General features: G+C 45.0%; 3 protein-coding genes across 10 annotated transcripts in view; 1 reads left to right on the plus strand and 2 right to left on the minus strand.

Annotated features, from left to right (window-relative positions):
- Positions 1-244: 244 nt before the first annotated feature.
- Positions 245-4,587, minus strand: nipsnap3a (nipsnap homolog 3A (C. elegans)). The gene is made up of 6 exons (XM_038286695.1): positions 4,431-4,587; positions 2,534-2,741; positions 2,144-2,305; positions 1,036-1,185; positions 682-768; positions 245-583 (listed from the first exon to the last, which is right to left on the minus strand). Exons 1-6 carry the CDS (start codon positions 4,497-4,499, stop codon positions 507-509), a joined length of 753 nt encoding a protein of 250 aa, XP_038142623.1. The 5' UTR covers positions 4,500-4,587; the 3' UTR covers positions 245-506.
- A 426-nt stretch (positions 4,588-5,013) lies between these two features.
- On the plus strand, positions 5,014-10,574 carry noa1 (nitric oxide associated 1). The gene is made up of 9 exons (XM_038286694.1): positions 5,014-5,280; positions 7,057-8,034; positions 8,157-8,321; positions 8,392-8,502; positions 8,605-8,696; positions 9,407-9,538; positions 9,629-9,745; positions 9,835-9,952; positions 10,024-10,574. Exons 1-9 carry the CDS (start codon positions 5,103-5,105, stop codon positions 10,245-10,247), a joined length of 2,115 nt encoding a protein of 704 aa, XP_038142622.1. The 5' UTR covers positions 5,014-5,102; the 3' UTR covers positions 10,248-10,574.
- Positions 10,564-15,177, minus strand: part of arap3 (ArfGAP with RhoGAP domain, ankyrin repeat and PH domain 3) — a 31,003-nt gene continuing 26,389 nt past the window's right edge. For all 8 annotated transcript variants that reach the window (XM_038286688.1, XM_038286686.1, XM_038286693.1 and 5 more), the window contains 13 exons: positions 14,972-15,077; positions 14,756-14,903; positions 14,609-14,677; positions 14,377-14,451; positions 14,188-14,305; positions 13,946-14,074; positions 13,371-13,507; positions 13,212-13,294; positions 12,788-12,823; positions 12,610-12,673; positions 12,403-12,540; positions 12,253-12,291; positions 10,564-11,567 (listed from right to left, as the gene is read on the minus strand). In XM_038286688.1, coding sequence (XP_038142616.1) covers positions 11,106-11,567; positions 12,253-12,291; positions 12,403-12,540; positions 12,610-12,673; positions 12,788-12,823; positions 13,212-13,294; positions 13,371-13,507; positions 13,946-14,074; positions 14,188-14,305; positions 14,377-14,451; positions 14,609-14,677; positions 14,756-14,903; positions 14,972-15,077 — 1,604 coding nt within the window. In that variant the 3' untranslated portion in view covers positions 10,564-11,105. The remainder of the gene's footprint in view (positions 11,568-12,252; positions 12,292-12,402; positions 12,541-12,609; positions 12,674-12,787; positions 12,824-13,211; positions 13,295-13,370; positions 13,508-13,945; positions 14,075-14,187; positions 14,306-14,376; positions 14,452-14,608; positions 14,678-14,755; positions 14,904-14,971; positions 15,078-15,177) is intronic.

The raw sequence follows: 15,177 nt of genomic DNA on the forward strand, positions 1-15,177 counted from the left end.
TGGCATTATGGTGAGCATGCAGATGGCTATATAAATCAAGATGTTCATTTTTTTTCAACATACTATGTACACTTAATATTGATCCTACTTAATGTTTTATAAAAATGACCAGACATCTTCTACAGCTTCAGGGTTTTTGATATCTCATATGTTAAGAGATATCTCTCCACAGACATATTGTTGACTTTTATACATGCTGGGGTATCTGAAACCACAGATCCTGTGTTATAGAAACATCAGACGGTACCAGTAAAGAAAAGTTTTATTAAAGAATACGTTTCCAGCACTCGTCTTTATTTTTCAGTTCGGGTTTGATCAGAAACTCAGCATATCTTTAAGGTCACAGTGAGGTCAGGTTGTCCATGCAGCAGCTGAAGATCACAGCTCAGTGGTAGAGCTCATGCTGGTGAGCTTTGATTGGCCCGTCTAGGGAAGAATGCGGAGCTCAGTAACAGGTGCCTCACACTCAAGATGATTGGAGCTGTTGTTTTGGAAACAGCATGAGGTTACTTCATGGGAGAGAAAGAGCATGGAAACAGGAGCTGGTTTCTCTGAGAATCCAGATGGACGACGCTGTTCCTGACTGGGAGACACAACAGGAATCGGACAATGGATTAGCTCTGACCAACCACTGAACATTCCCAAAATGGGTGATGTCACAGACTGGGGGACAAGTCTTACCTGCTGCAACCACCCTGGCATCAGTGTGAGCTTTGTGACGAATTTCAGCTCGATGATCAGCACTTTCAAACCACCAGAGGGCGTGCACTGAGAAATAAGAACTGGTTAGACACACAGCAGCATTCTGAGATTCACAGCTCTACATCCTTACATCTACTTAATCCAGTTTTAGTCTGACTTGATAATTAGCCCCGCTTTCCTGAATTCATTAACCTATAGCGCCATCTACAGGATGCTGCACAGCAAGTTAGATACAGTTTGCTTAAAAATAAATGACAGAACGTCAGTCGTCTTTTTGAAGCTCCTGAACTATTACAAGATTATTTCATAAATGTTAAACTGCGGCCCCCCTACCTCTGTTCAGCAGCCCAAACTCGCTGTGGAATGCTCCCAGCAACGTCCCGTACCCCGGAGCATCATGTGAGGTCATTGAAGCCTGGAAGGCGCTGCCCCAAACTGCAGGACCCCCTGGACGCATCTGGAACGTCACCAACTCATAGACACCTGAAACATAAGAGCCCTGTTAGAACCACATTAGAGAAATGGGGCTACTTGGAATGAATATGACCTGTTATGCTGGTGAAGATTCTCAGTCATCCAAAAGAACAAAAGAAGCCAAACGACCCCCCGTTCCAAAGGGTTGGACCCGTTCGTCCGTGTCAATTTGAATGTTTTCTAAACACAAACAAGGCTCTGATGGGCTACTGTATAAAACCTCAAACTCTGACTATTCCTGACATTTTGAATAGAAAAAGCTTCCTGGATGGGGAGCAAAACGTCTTCAAACATGGACACAAAGTCCGGTGGTTTGTTTTTCTTTAACCTTTTTTGAAACCCCATTAGAACTAAAGATTCCTTGCAAGAAAAGCTCTTTGAATCAATACAACCCCCACATCAGGAAGTATTGAGAACATCAACAATTCCCTCTGCAATCATATTTTACAGACATTAATTTCTCTCCAGATCAGTGGATCGATGTAGAGGAAAAGTATTTAACATATTGAGAAAAGGAAAGGAAAGGATAGAAAACCACAGACAGCAAAAAAAAAAAAGAAAAAATAGTGAAATCTGTCAGGGATTTAGGGAACATCATGAACCAAGCAGAGTTCGCTGAGCTCCATGAAGACATGGATATAGCATTTGCTGAAGAAAAAGCGAGGATGAAGGTGACGTTTGCAGGTGGGAGCATGGTGGTGGTGGTGGGGGAGAGGGTGTTTGGCAGCATATGGTTCAGGCGACCTTTATAAGGAAGTTACGAAAAGGAACGGGAAATTCTGGATAAACATTTGAAGATAAAAAGAGTTTGGAACAGTAGTCCCAAATAAACAGCCGAGGAAATAAAGCTGAACTAGAATGACTGGGTCAGTCGGCTGAAATGGGTCCAGTTGAAAAAACAAGAACCGGACATTAGCGTCACATTATAATGTTAACCACCCCCCCCTAGTAAGGTGAAGGAGCTTACCACCCTCCTGCGGTGGGTTCTTTAGACGGCTCCATGGTACCATGTATGTCACCTCGTTATCCTGTGATGTTAACATGGGTAAGGCCTTTGAGATGTACTCTGAGATCCAGGAGGGGTCCTGAGCCAGGGCTGCCCGCACACCTGCCCGCTGAGCGTAACTGTCTGCGGGGAGAGAAGGGGAGATACAGTCATACAGACCGCCACCATGAGGAGAAGCTGAGGCTTTTATTTTGTTATTCACCAACAATAAACCCAAACCCTTGGAATGTCACGTTAGACCAAGCCACCCTGTTCTTAATTAGATCCAGGGCTTTGTTCAGAAATGTATTTTAATGTGGAATAAAGAAATGTAGCCAGACATGAACAAAGACAGGAAGGACGCCTCCTCACCATATTTCCATATATGGAAGACTTGGTTGAGGCCGCCGTACTCCACACTCCAGTAGCCAATCAGCTCAGAGTGAGCAGTGCGCAGATGGATCTTCTCATTGGTCAGTTTGTGGAAAGCAGCGTTCTGGTCTGGCCGGATGCTGTAGGTACGAAACTCATAGAAGGTTCTCTGTTCTTGCTGGGGTCCAGTGGAGAGCCTGGCACTAGGCTGAAGAGAGAGAGAGAAAGAGGACAGACGTCTTACTCTGATGGAAAAACAGGAGACGTGTGGCCTTGTGGTATATCCTGTGATGCACAGCTAGTCTGCGGGCTCCACCCAGTCCACCATTTTTCAACAAAAACGTATAACTCGATTCTGGTGGACTGACCAGCTGTTCAGCTTGTACCCGCTCTACAATGATCACCGCTTACTCTTTAAGTATTAAACAAAACTCCATCCCACTCAGCTGGCACAGTCTGGCTCATTGGTCTAGCGGCACCATATTACTCAGCAGCTGTATATAAATTTCAGATATCTTAAATGTAATTCTTTCTAGTTCTAATAATATCATGTTTCCCATTGGGCTTTTACTTCTGGATATCTAAAATAACATTCTTCCTATCTAGAAATGAATTCTGTCAAGGATTAACCCTAATTTCAGATATCCATAATAGAGTTTTTCTTAGTTAGGAAGAATGCTATTTTAGATATCTGAAATGTTCATTTGGACTAAGAAGAAATGCATTTGAGACATCTGAATTACATATTCAGCTAAGCTAATAAATGTCAAAATGGCCTGCCATACATTTGGTTTCAATCAGCCAGTATGTCTCCAGGTGACTGTACCCATAGCATGAGGACCTATAGGTCCTCATCATCTGCTCCAGCCGACTCCAGCAAAGGGATGAGAATCAGAAAATAAAAGAATGGTCTCACACTTTAAAGAAAACAATCAACACAGAAATAAAAAACAAATAAAGCAAAAAGATAATGGGTAAAATCCAATTAGTTGGCTTTAGTCTTGTTTTAGGCCCAATCTTTTTTTTTTTTTGGCTGTCGTGTGTGTGTGTGTGTGTGTGTGTGTGTGTGTGTGTGTGTGTGTGTGTGTGTGTGTGTGTGTGTGTGTGTGTGTGTGTGTGTGTGTGTGTGTGTGTGTGTGTCACATCTATGCCTCACTGTTTCACTATTATCTATTGTCCTCATTCATTACACAGTGAATAACCATCATGTCATATCATCCATCAGGTGGGTCCCAGAACGAGTATTTCTTTCACACCAATACTTAAAATAAAAAAAGATTTATTTTGCTATTGAATTTATATCTATTATTCCTTATTGTGGAGAAAATATTTGTGTTAATTATTTAACATTTCAACAAAATTTTGTTTCTGAAATTCTGAAAACGACAAAGGAAACATAGAGCTCGCGATCTGGTCCGTTAATCGCACTAAATAGTTTTTGTCATCTGCTGCCCCCTGCTGGACTAGGAAGGCCACTGCTGCTCTGAGACGTGACGCTGCACCATGAGCCAGCCTGCGTGGGGGTGGACAGACAAGTGGGATTGAAATGCTTTACAACTGCTTGCCCCCCACCCCCGCCCCCAGCACCACCTCCTCTGTTTAAAGAACAGCTGAAGGCCATGAGGCGTTCAGGACTCCCCCTCCCACCTTCCCCCTGCTGCAGGTTAATCATACACTGTAGTTTCTGACCTTTACCTCCAATCAACTATTACTGACATGAAACAACCGAACCGAACATCCAGAACCATATCTATTAAGGCAGAAAGATAATAACGTGTGTAAATGTGTTCCTGAATTGCAGAAGAAAAGTGGTGATTTTGTCTCGTTTCTTTCAGTTCTGTTCAGTCTGGGCCTGGTCTGAGCTCTGGGTCTGGTGTTCGGTTGCAGGTGGACTCACCTGTGCAGCAGAAGCAGTTCTTAGAAGGGCTGCTGCTGCAGGCCGAAAAGAACCGATCAGCTTCAACATTTTGACGTCCAGAAAGTGGAGATCCTCTGAGAACACCAGGAAAATCCCGACCTGCAACAAAAAGTGCAGATCGTCCGAAAAACAAGAGGTCTCACTCTGAGAAACGGTGAAATCTGACCACTGTCCCTGATAAGTAAACAAAAACCCAAACACAGCCTGAAATGGCTCCGCTAGACCAATAATCCGCATTAATGTCAGGAAAACATGTGGCAGAAAAGCCCTAATACAATAAAATAAACAGACTCAAAAACTGAGGTAGAATATTAAAGAAGAACAACCGAGTGGGGAAAAGAATCCCGGTTAGGTTTTGGATCTCCGATCTCCTACGGAGTGAGAGGTCTTCCTGCTGCGCTCTCCACCACTCTTTGCTGCTCGATAAAGAAAAATAATTTGCAACTAGAAACAAATTTCAATTACTTAATTTAAATAAATATTAGGGTATATTCCTTTGTTTTTATGGTATTTTCCTTTTTGTTTTGTATAATAGAAAAACTTAAGCGTTTACCGGAATATAAACATTTGTGACGTCACATCCACCGAGGAAGCGAAGCAGGACCACAGAGAGCGCAGATATCCTCGTGGGTTCGGACACGGTGGGTCAGGATGCTGAGGACGCTGCAGGTTTTCTTCCGCCGCCAGCTGTGGAGGAACATCAGCTCCACGGCAGCAGGCGAGCGCTCGTCGCGCGGCACCTCAGTACGCACCGACAGGACGTCCGGAGCCCAGAGCTGCACCGTGGACCCGAACCTGGAGGAGCAGTTCGTGTTCTTGGACTGTAACGGTGAGCAGCTACAGAACCTCTTGCTCTGTTTGCCTGAACCTTCTAGACCTGAACCGAGGATTTGGGTCATAACCGGTGTGGTATGGCAGGCCGTTATGACATCTAATAGAAGCACTGTCCTCTCTCTCTATTGTTCCATTTGTTGATCTTTAAAATAAGATTATTCCTGGTCACAACTACATTCCCACTAGTCTTAACCCTACATATAGATATCCTAAATTATAATTCCAGGATGCCAAAAAATATAATTGTTCTAGTAAGAATAAACTTTCAAATACTTAGAAATCTTTACAAATTTTAAGTGGCCATTTTGACATTTATTAACCTGACTGAATATATAATCCAGATGTATCAAATATTTCTTCCTAGTCAAAATAAACAGATTCAAATATCTAAAATAAAATTCTTCCTATCTAAAATAAAAAATTCAAATGTCTTAAATCTAATTCTTTTTTGTACTAATGATATTGCTTTTCCCATTCATATGTATTGGGCTTTTACTTCTAGATATCTAAAGTAACATTCTTCCAATCTAGAAATTAATTCTGACAAGGCTGCACTCTAATTTCAGATCTCTATAATAGAGTTAGTTATAGATAGGAAGAATGTTATTTATCTGAAATGTTCATTTTGAGTTAAAAGAAATGCATTTATGATATCTGAATTGCATATTTAGTCAAGTTAATAAATGTCAAATTGCCTGCCATAAGTGTGATTTCAATCAGCCAATATGTTTCCAGGTGAAATGATGTGAGCTGATCATTCTCAGTTCTACATCTAACTGCAGAGCGCGGTGAGTTCGGATCCTCTTTAAAACATCACAGGGCTCATAAACTCTATTTAGAACCGGCTGAGTTGTTGTCATTAAGATGACAAACAGCTGCTAAAACAGGAAAGGGAAAGTGGCTGCTTTCAAAATAAAAACATGTTTCAAAATAGCAGCATCTTTATTTGAAAGAGATGTTATTTTGTTTGGATTTCCCTGCTTCATTTGGACCAACCATCGGTTCCTCTTCACTAAAACAATCTGGACTCACCAAAGGTTGTCATACATCTGAAACGCTCAGGGATCAGTTCTTCAGGGGATTTGAGTCGATACCCAACGTTTGAAGTTCTTCTATTCTGCTTCAAGTCTGAGAAAATCTGTTTTTTGGTTCATAAAATCCAGTTTCAACGAACTTCATAAATTGTTCACAATCCTCATTTCTTCCCCACATGAATAACTGATAGAATTCAACTCTTTTCACAATAGAGTCAATTTTGTCTGGTTTTGACCTTGGGGGGTTTTGTAGAGAACAACCACCATCACAAAGACCAAGGGATAGAGCAGATGGGGCTGGGAGGACGCTGTGGTTCGGTTTAAAGCTGGGTTTGGTTCTAAAAAAAAATATCCTTTGGACATCTCTGAGTTCTAATCCATTCATTACCAGAACATGGAGAGAATGGGCGACTAGACTGACAAGGGGAGGAGATGCCTAGAGGACAGCGGTAGCTCTGGAGGAGCTGCAGAGATCCACTTCTTTCACTTTGTAATGTTGAAATATTTTGTATCACTTTAAATTTAGATTCCACAGACATTTGTGTCTGGACCAGTATCATATTCGGATCACTACGAAAATGATACTGTTAAAAAACAAAAAAAAGCCTCTTAACAGCTGGTTGTTGACATTTTTAAAATGTGTCCCATCATAATGTTCTGCTGCTGGGTCTTTGTTGGACCAATGGAGCTGGTTCTATTTCTGTTGGATCATCCTGAATGTTTGTCTTCTCATCCAGGTCAGGAGGATGAACCTTATGAGGTGGAGAAGGTCCATCAGCAAGGTCTCTCCTCAGCTTCAGATCCAAAGTCTATTCCTAGAACAGCCTGCGGATCTTCTGCCGGGTCGGCTCCAGGACTGGTTTCTAGCCCTCATATTAGTCTTCAGAAACACTTCCTGAAACAGCAGCTAAAAGGTGAAGCCCTACAGGAGGCGGGGCTGGACTCCTTTATAGAGTTCCAGGATGTGAACTTCCCACTAGATGAGAGCATCATCAAGTCCAAGAAGAAGAAGAGGGCGGGGCCTAAAGGAGAGCACCGAATCTTTGGGACTCCAGATGCAGATGCTGCGGTCAGTGACACCAGCTGCTCGGGATGCGGCGCCTTGCTGCACTGCACCGCTGCAGACGTCCCCGGGTACCTGCCCAGTGAGAAGTTCAAGGTTCTGCTGGAGGAAGGGAAACTGAGCGGAGCCACTTGCCAGCGTTGCCACCTTATCACTCACCACCACAAGGCCCTGAACTTGCAGATGACCCGGGAGCAGTACCGGGACGTGGTGCGACAAATCTGGAACCGTAAGGCCCTGGTGCTGCTCATTGCAGACCTCTTGGACCTGCCGGACTCCATAGTGCCAGACCTGCCTGACCTGGTGGGAACCAACAAACACGTGGTGGTCCTGGGGAACAAGCTGGACTTGCTGCCTGGGGATTCACCCAACTACTTGCAGCGCATCAAGCGGCGTCTGGCACAGTACTGCCAGGATGCCGGGTTTGGATCGCAGGTCACTGACCTCCACCTAATCAGTGCCAAGACTGGCTATGGGATAGAGGCGCTGATTTCAAACCTGCAGCGCTCCTGGAAGTACAAAGGAGACGTGTATCTGGTGGGCAGCGCCAACGCAGGGAAATCCACGCTGTTCAACGCACTGCTTGAGTCGGATTATTGCAAGTCCAGAGCTGCTGAAGTCCTGAACAAGGCTACAATCTCTCCGTGGCCCGGTTAGTAACACACAGCTAAAACCAGGATCGGACCCAACTCACAGTATAATAATGTGCAGTTTAGTTTTCCTTGAAATGTCTCTAATTCTTCAACGTTTGTGTTGTGGCTGTGGCGCGTTAAGGCACAACTCTGAACCTGCTAAAGTTCCCCATCATAAACCCGACTCCGTACCGGATGTTCCGGCGTCAGAAGCGCCTGAAGGAGGCGCTGCAGCAGACAGAGGAGGAGCTGCCAGCCGACGAGCTGAGGAGGCTGCAACAGCTCGGCCGGCGAGGATACTTAGTGGGTAAGGTGTAGGGGTGGACCGGGGGGGGGTGACATCAGCTAAGTTCCTAATCACATACTCGCCTGTACAGGTCGGGTCGGGCAAACGTTCCGGTCTGAAAGATCCAGAAGCAATCAGATCCAGTTTGATCCAGACAGTTTGGCGTTTGGAGATAACAATGACGAAGACACAAGGAGAGAAGGTGGGATCATTTTAAGGGATCCAGTTTGGACCCGTTAGGTTTGTTTTTGTTTTTTTTTATTAGGTTCTCAGCACAGTCTGCATGTTCTGATTCCTCCCCCAGGGGCTGAAAGGTCACATGAGGGGCTGAGCCCCAACGAGCTGAAAGATGCCCACTGGCTGTATGACACCCCTGGAATCATCAAGGAGCGCGACGTAAGATCATCTATATCAATTTAACCATTATTATCCCACTGATGGCCTTCATCACACTGCTGATCATCATCACTCATCATCATTATTAATAACCCTGTACAGGTTTTTATTTATTTTTTAATCCCAACTGTTTAAAATCTTAAAATATCAAAATATACTTTAGAAAAAGAGTTGGGTACAAATGTGTGAGAAAATTCTTGTTTTTAAGATTATAACAATTCCTTACTCAGGATGCGTCCTCTGCTTTTAAGCCATCCAGTAGACAGCAATGAGTGTTTTGGGTTTGGGTCCTGCTCAATGAGCCTGACTGATGTCTGAGGTTTGAACCGACAACATTTGCAAGTTCTCCAGGCTGCACATGTTCTGCTCTCTCACCGTTATGCCATCGCTACCACACCAATTGTCAAAACTTATGTAAATCTTAAAGATGTCTTAATTTTAACTTTTCTAAAATAATGACTTTTTTGTTTAGTATGTAAAATGTTCTAATTACTTAATTATAATGTTCCTTAATTGGCTTTGAGACTTTTGATAATCATCTAGTTCTCTAACCTTCTAATTGACTCATTCTCCGTTATTGGAAAAGCTGGAGTCCCTCAGTGGGAAACCCACAGACACCAGCTGAGGTGTCAGGTTTATAGGACACTAGAGTCCTATAAACCTGGTTCGACACTTTTCCTCTCTTCAACCCAACCCTGGACTTTTTTCAGATCCTCCACCTGCTGCACGAGCAGGAGGTCCGGTTGGTGGTTCCGACCCAGGCCATTGTCCCTCGGACATTTGTGCTGAAGCCTGGAATGAGTCTGTTTGTTGGAGCTCTGGCACGGGTTGACTTCCTGCAGGTGAGATGGATGGATGGATGATCAGAATGGATGGAGGGATGGATTGATTGATTGATTGATGGACGAACTGACAGAAGGTTTTGTCTGCAGGGGGGCAAGTCCTGCTGGTTTACAGTCTTGGCCTCCAGTCGTGTCCCAGTTCACGTCACTGGTTTGGAAAAAGCTGACAGCATCTATGAGCGACATGCAGGCCATGCTCTGCTAGGGGTAAGTAATATTACTGCAGTCTGACTCTTCGCCGCATCAGTCGGACCGCTGCGTACAGGCTCTGGAATTGCTCTTTGTGCTGTGTTCAGGTGCCTGTAGGAGGGTCGGAGAGGATGAAACAGTTTCCCACTTTGGTTCCTCAGGACTTCAGTTTGGAGGGTCTTGGTTACCTGGAGGCTGCTGCTGACATCACTCTGTCCTCAGCAGGTAGGCCTGCTGCCCCTGCGACCCCAAGGGTTAATGAATTTTCCTGACTGAATCCACCTTTCTGTGCACAGGGTGGGTTGCTGTGACGGCAGTAGCAGGTGAACAGGTTCAGCTGAGAATTCACGGACCAGCGGCTGCAGGTTTTGGGCTGAGGACGCCTCCACTGCTTCCTCACGTTGTGACTCTGAAAGGAGAGCGACTCCATAAATCTGCTGCCTACAAGCCGTTGAAAGTCTCAGGACTGATAGATGGACTGTCGGCTGCTCGGAGATTGCAGGTTATGAAGAAGAAGTAGCAAGCCAAGCAATACCTGTCCAGTTTACTAAAGCTTTGACCTCTGGGATGGGCTCAACGCTTCACCTTTCTCGGTTACCATGGTAATGGATGCTAACCCCACTAACTGGTCCTGTATCCCATCACCTGTTGGTAACGATGGTAACCAATGTTGATGGAGCCTCACCAATGATCTCCAAAGTTTGTTTCTGAATATTTTATTCTTGGTTACCATGGTAACAGATGCAGACGCTTTCTTTGATTATTCATGTCATGGACCAGGAGCTCCATGTGACTGAAAGCTGAAAGAGTGTTTAATAAAAATGAGACGGAACCAGTCAAGACGAGATCTTTATTGTTCACAGCTTCATTCATGCTCGGTTCTGCACAATTTTCTTCTTCTTCTCCCCCCTCCCCAACATCAGGGCATGTTTCTCCTGTCAATCTGGTCCTCTGATAAACCGATCAGACCCTTTCAGTTTTAGGCTCGGACTGCAAAGTTCTCAGGATGTTTTATTGAAGATTTTAATTTTGGTCCAGAGAAGCAACCTCACTGCACTCATCAGTTCTATCAGAACCCATCCAGTCCACAAAATCTAAACAGAACCCGTAAATAAAGAAAAAAAATCCATGTGTGTCCCAAACATTCCCATCTGAGCTGACCTTCCTGTCACCTGATGGTTATGACGTCATTACCTCCGCAGCTACAGTATCACTTGTCCACAGTTCTGAAGGAACCTGCCTGGTTCTGATTGGTCCACCTGAGCTGAACCCTCATCAGGCTTACTGGCTTCGTCCTCTGATAAGAACTTGTAGCTGAGCTTCCTAAAGGTTCTGATCTTCCCGTTTCAAAGTTCTCCCACCTGCTGGTGCTGCTCCTTCAGACATCATACAGCTTCTCCTCCTTCTGCTCCTCTTCCTCCCGCTCCTCCTCATCAGTGTTCTTGTTGAAGGCGGAGGACAGCTCCTGCAGGAGCAGCTCCTGTGAAGGTGTGCAGCCTCCTGGCAGTGGCTGCATTCTTCCTCCTGCTGGCTGATTAGTAGTACTGCAGTTTGTTCCTCCTCCATTGCTGCTCTGCTCCAGCGTTTCATCAGAACCTGGTGCTTTTTGGACCTCCTCTGGGATGATAATGTGGTCCAGATGGCCGCTCTCTGATAGGACCAGTCTGAGTGGAGGCTGGTCCGGGACCTCCTGGGTCTCTGCGATGCTGCTGGACCTGAAGCTGGTCTCCAGGGATTTCAGAACCTGCAGTCCAAAGTCCCCCACCTCCTCATAGAGTGGCTCAGGAAGGTCTGGAGACTCTGCACGCTCCTCAAACAAGTCTTGCTGGACCTTCATTGGCTGGAGACAGACAGAGAACCCAGGTTTACAGTACTGAAGTAGCAGCTGGTTTTGGAAGGTCCACAGATTTTAAATAAAGTTTCAGAAATCCTAACCATTAACCATTTAGTTTTTTTTTTCTTTATCTGTTTTTCATAAACACACATTTCTCAAACTGTTTTAATTAATCTGTTATCATTTAAAATATTTAACTATTTAAAAAAGTCCGAATTTTTATCCTAGGAATCAATAAAAAAAGAATATCAATAAAACAAAAATTAAAAATGTGTTGATTTTTTTTTTTTTTTTTTTGGTTTTATTTTTCAACTTAAAGGACTCCAAAGTTTTTATTTCCTTACCTTTGTCAGACCTCACAAAGTTTTATTTAGTTGAAATAAAAACATTTCCACAGAGTAAAACATCAGGACATGGATGTGATGTTGCAAACTACGGTAATAGATCAGTCTGAACCAATTCCTCTTATTTTTTCTGAGCTGCTCTTTTGAACAAATAGATTCTGCATGATTTCCATAACCCATCACCCTTCAGCGCCGGTGAGCATCCTGGGATTAAGGTCTGGCTCCGGGACCCAGTGGGAGAGTCCGGGTTTGGAATCGGGCCTCTGCAGTACTCCCAATCACTGCTGTCTAACCACTGAACCACCAAGAAGAAGCAGTTTAAATCAGTAAAGGGACCAACTACTCACAAAGTACATGGACAGCGTCCTCCTATCATGTAATTTTCTCTGCAGGAAAAGAAGAAGAAACTCAGTAAAACATCTAAAACCCAGAGAAAGATTTCAAGACAACAAGCAATCCGATGTTCTGGTGTCTGACCAACTTCTAGAGTTTCTTACCAGGGTCTGATTGGCTGACAGCATGCTGCTGTTTCTCTCATTTCCTCTGATGGGAACCAGTGGCATGGTACCAAACTTCTGCTTGGAGATGTCGGAGGAGGAATGGCGCCGCAGCACGGGAGGATCTGGATCATCATTCTGAAAACAGTACAGAACTCTAGATTGAGCTGCCCTGATCCAGGATCAGTTTGCAGACGGTGGACTCACCTGAGCTCTGAGGAAGCTGGTGACCCAGTCCCACAACTCGGCCTCACTGCTGCAGCACAGGAACCTGAGGGGAGGAGCAGGCTGCCGATTGGTCAAAATGATCACTAACTTCAATGATCAAACTGGGTGTGTTTTGACCCAGTATGATCATAAAAATTGGTCCTTAGGTAATACTCACAGCTGGTGTTTATCTGATATCACGGTGAAGCCCCACCTGCAGAGACACAGATATCATAGAGGAGCTGCAGACCTTCTGATCCATCTACAGATGCCAGTTACTAGGTCAGACCCAGGTATAAAGGCAGAATTTATCCAATCCTAGATCAGACCTCTGGTCTCAGATTAGTGTCTGCATCTAAAAAACTTATCAGTTTCTGATCCAATAGAATAAAGTTTTATGTTCTGCAGAACCTAGAAATGTAAGCAGATCTGGTTCTAGTGGACTCAGACCTACTACTTAACGTCCCAAGAAGGTCTAAGGTGAAAAGAACTAAAACCTTTGAATTGGATGTTAAAGAAGCAGGACTAAAGGTCCAGGTGAAATAGAACTCTGACCAAAGCCCAGCTGCTTTGTGTCTCCATCAGAAACGTTGGTGCTTCACCTGCTTGGAGCTTTCAGCTTCCTGCGGATCCCGATGTAGATCTTCATGGTCTTCAGGGCCCACTCCTTCTCAGGTTTGATGCTCTGAACAGAAACACAGGCGGTCCAGTCACACCGGATCACACACAGCTTTACTGATTCTTGGTTGAGTTCTGCTCACCCTTTTGTCTTTGAGCAGCAGCAGTTTATGGTCTCGGATCTGGAACGTTCTCTCCTGGAACCGGTTTCCCTGAAGGAGCTTGGGAGGTTCTTCACGGCACCGCAGCAGCCCAACCTTCATGATCTCACTCTTATAAGCTGAGGAACAAATGGACATAGATGGGGACAGATGCAGGGCAGCAGTCAATCGAGATGAGTTTCTTGTCCTTCCACCCCCAGAAGAACCAGTCTGGGACCCACGAAACACTTCCACTTTACTGAAGCTAAGCCTCTGATAGTGGCTCTACTGTGGCCTGGACTTAGCCTTTCGTCATGCAACTTTTTAACATTTTATCTTAGAAGGAGAACAAATTTCTACTTAGATGGATCAGAAAACAGGCCTGCCTCTTTTACAACAAAGGCTGATGGTTTGAAACAGAAGAAATGTTCTCCAGATGTTCTGCACAGAACATAAACTTAAACTTGTTGATGTACCCATCTCTAGGTTCTGTGCTAAGAGGTTCCAGGACCGCAGCATGTCCCTGCTAAATGGATCAGAACCCTTCATGTGTGTGTGGATCCAGGTGTGGTACCTACAGGTGAGGATATTGATGCCCTCTCCTTTAGGAACCTTCTTCACCACCAGGAAGGCAGAGCTGGGGTCAGCCATCTTGCACCACTGCAGCGCCTGCTCCAGAACCTTCTCTTTGGGATGTAACGGACGTTCTGAGAGGACCAAAACACACAGATCAGAAGCAAGAACCCCAGTGTTCACCCAGCACAATGGACAGAACCAGGAAAACTGGGATAGAACCAGGAGAACAGGTGCTCGCTCTCACCCAGCTGGCCGTCCTCGATGGCCTCGAACGTCATCCAGACGTCCTTCTCTCCAGCCGGGACATTCCTCATGTACAGAACCTGGTTGGTCAACTCCTCGGCACACATGGTGGGGGACACCTGGGGGGTCAGAGGTCACAATATAAAACCTCAGAGCTCAGCAGATGTTGGATAGATGAAAACTGACCTACTTTCAGAGTGATACAGCAGTCTGGGATCTTCATCTCCAGGTAGACTTCAATGATGAGGTCACCGGCCTGAGAGAGCTGCACACACAAACTGATCCCTGGTCAGTTCATCAATAACCAGGAGGCTGACGTCTACAATTATTTTCAGTTGGACATAAACATATCAAGAACAAAGAAGGTGAGATTTGCTGTGAAGTTTCAATCTTTGGGGGGGGGGGGGGGGGGGGGCAGAGACCTGTGTATCCTTCCAGCTGGTGATGAGGCTGATTTCCAGCTCAATCTGAGTCTGATGATCCTCGTCAATCTGAAACGGTGCAACAGGTGAGCAAAGTCCACAGGTTCCTCCAGCAGAACCTCCAGATGATCTTGAGAGTCCACCCACCTCAAAGACGTACAGGTAGTTATCGATCAAATCCTCAACGATCTTCACCTCGTGCTCACCCTTCCCATCGGTCTGAAACAAGCTGGGAGCAAACAGCAAGGAGAGGTTCTTGGTGCACATCTGGTTCAGGTCAGCACACTTCTGGACCCTGACAGAGAGGAGACAGGTCAGAACCGGCAACTGCTTCCTGGCTCTGCAGCTGATGAGAACACACACCTATAAAGGTGACTGATTAGGGCAGCCAGAGTGGTCCGGTTTACCCGAGGAAGACTCCGGATGATCTCTTTGTAACGGTCCAACCTGGAACGCTTCTGAGGGATTTCTGAAATGAGAACAAGAGCATTGAACATGATCTCCAGGAACACTTTAAAAACAAGAATGTGGAAAGATGAACATCTCTTGTATCCCGATCATAACCCCAA

The sequence above is a fragment of the Cyprinodon tularosa genome, unplaced genomic scaffold (genome assembly GCF_016077235.1).
Source record: "Cyprinodon tularosa strain WSP-4 unplaced genomic scaffold, ASM1607723v1 ctg229, whole genome shotgun sequence".
Lineage (NCBI taxonomy): Eukaryota > Metazoa > Chordata > Actinopteri > Cyprinodontiformes > Cyprinodontidae > Cyprinodon > Cyprinodon tularosa.

What these genes read in the sequence shown, in the direction of transcription:
- nipsnap3a (XM_038286695.1), bottom strand. Translation starts at nt 4,499, where the DNA reads ATGTTGAAGCTGATCGGTTCTTTTCGGCCTGCAGCAGCAGCCCTTCTA. An exon ending in GAACTGCTTCTGCTGCACAG is followed by an intron (nt 2,742 to 4,430) that starts GTGAGTCCACCT and finishes CTCTCTCTTCAG; the next exon opens with CCTAGTGCCAGGCTCTCCAC. An exon ending in GTTTGGGCTGCTGAACAGAG is followed by an intron (nt 769 to 1,035) that starts GTAGGGGGGCCG and finishes CTTATTTCTCAG; the next exon opens with TGCACGCCCTCTGGTGGTTT.
- noa1 (XM_038286694.1), top strand. Translation starts at nt 5,103, where the DNA reads ATGCTGAGGACGCTGCAGGTTTTCTTCCGCCGCCAGCTGTGGAGGAAC. An exon ending in CGTGTTCTTGGACTGTAACG is followed by an intron (nt 5,281 to 7,056) that starts GTGAGCAGCTAC and finishes CTTCTCATCCAG; the next exon opens with GTCAGGAGGATGAACCTTAT. An exon ending in CACGGGTTGACTTCCTGCAG is followed by an intron (nt 9,539 to 9,628) that starts GTGAGATGGATG and finishes TTTTGTCTGCAG; the next exon opens with GGGGGCAAGTCCTGCTGGTT.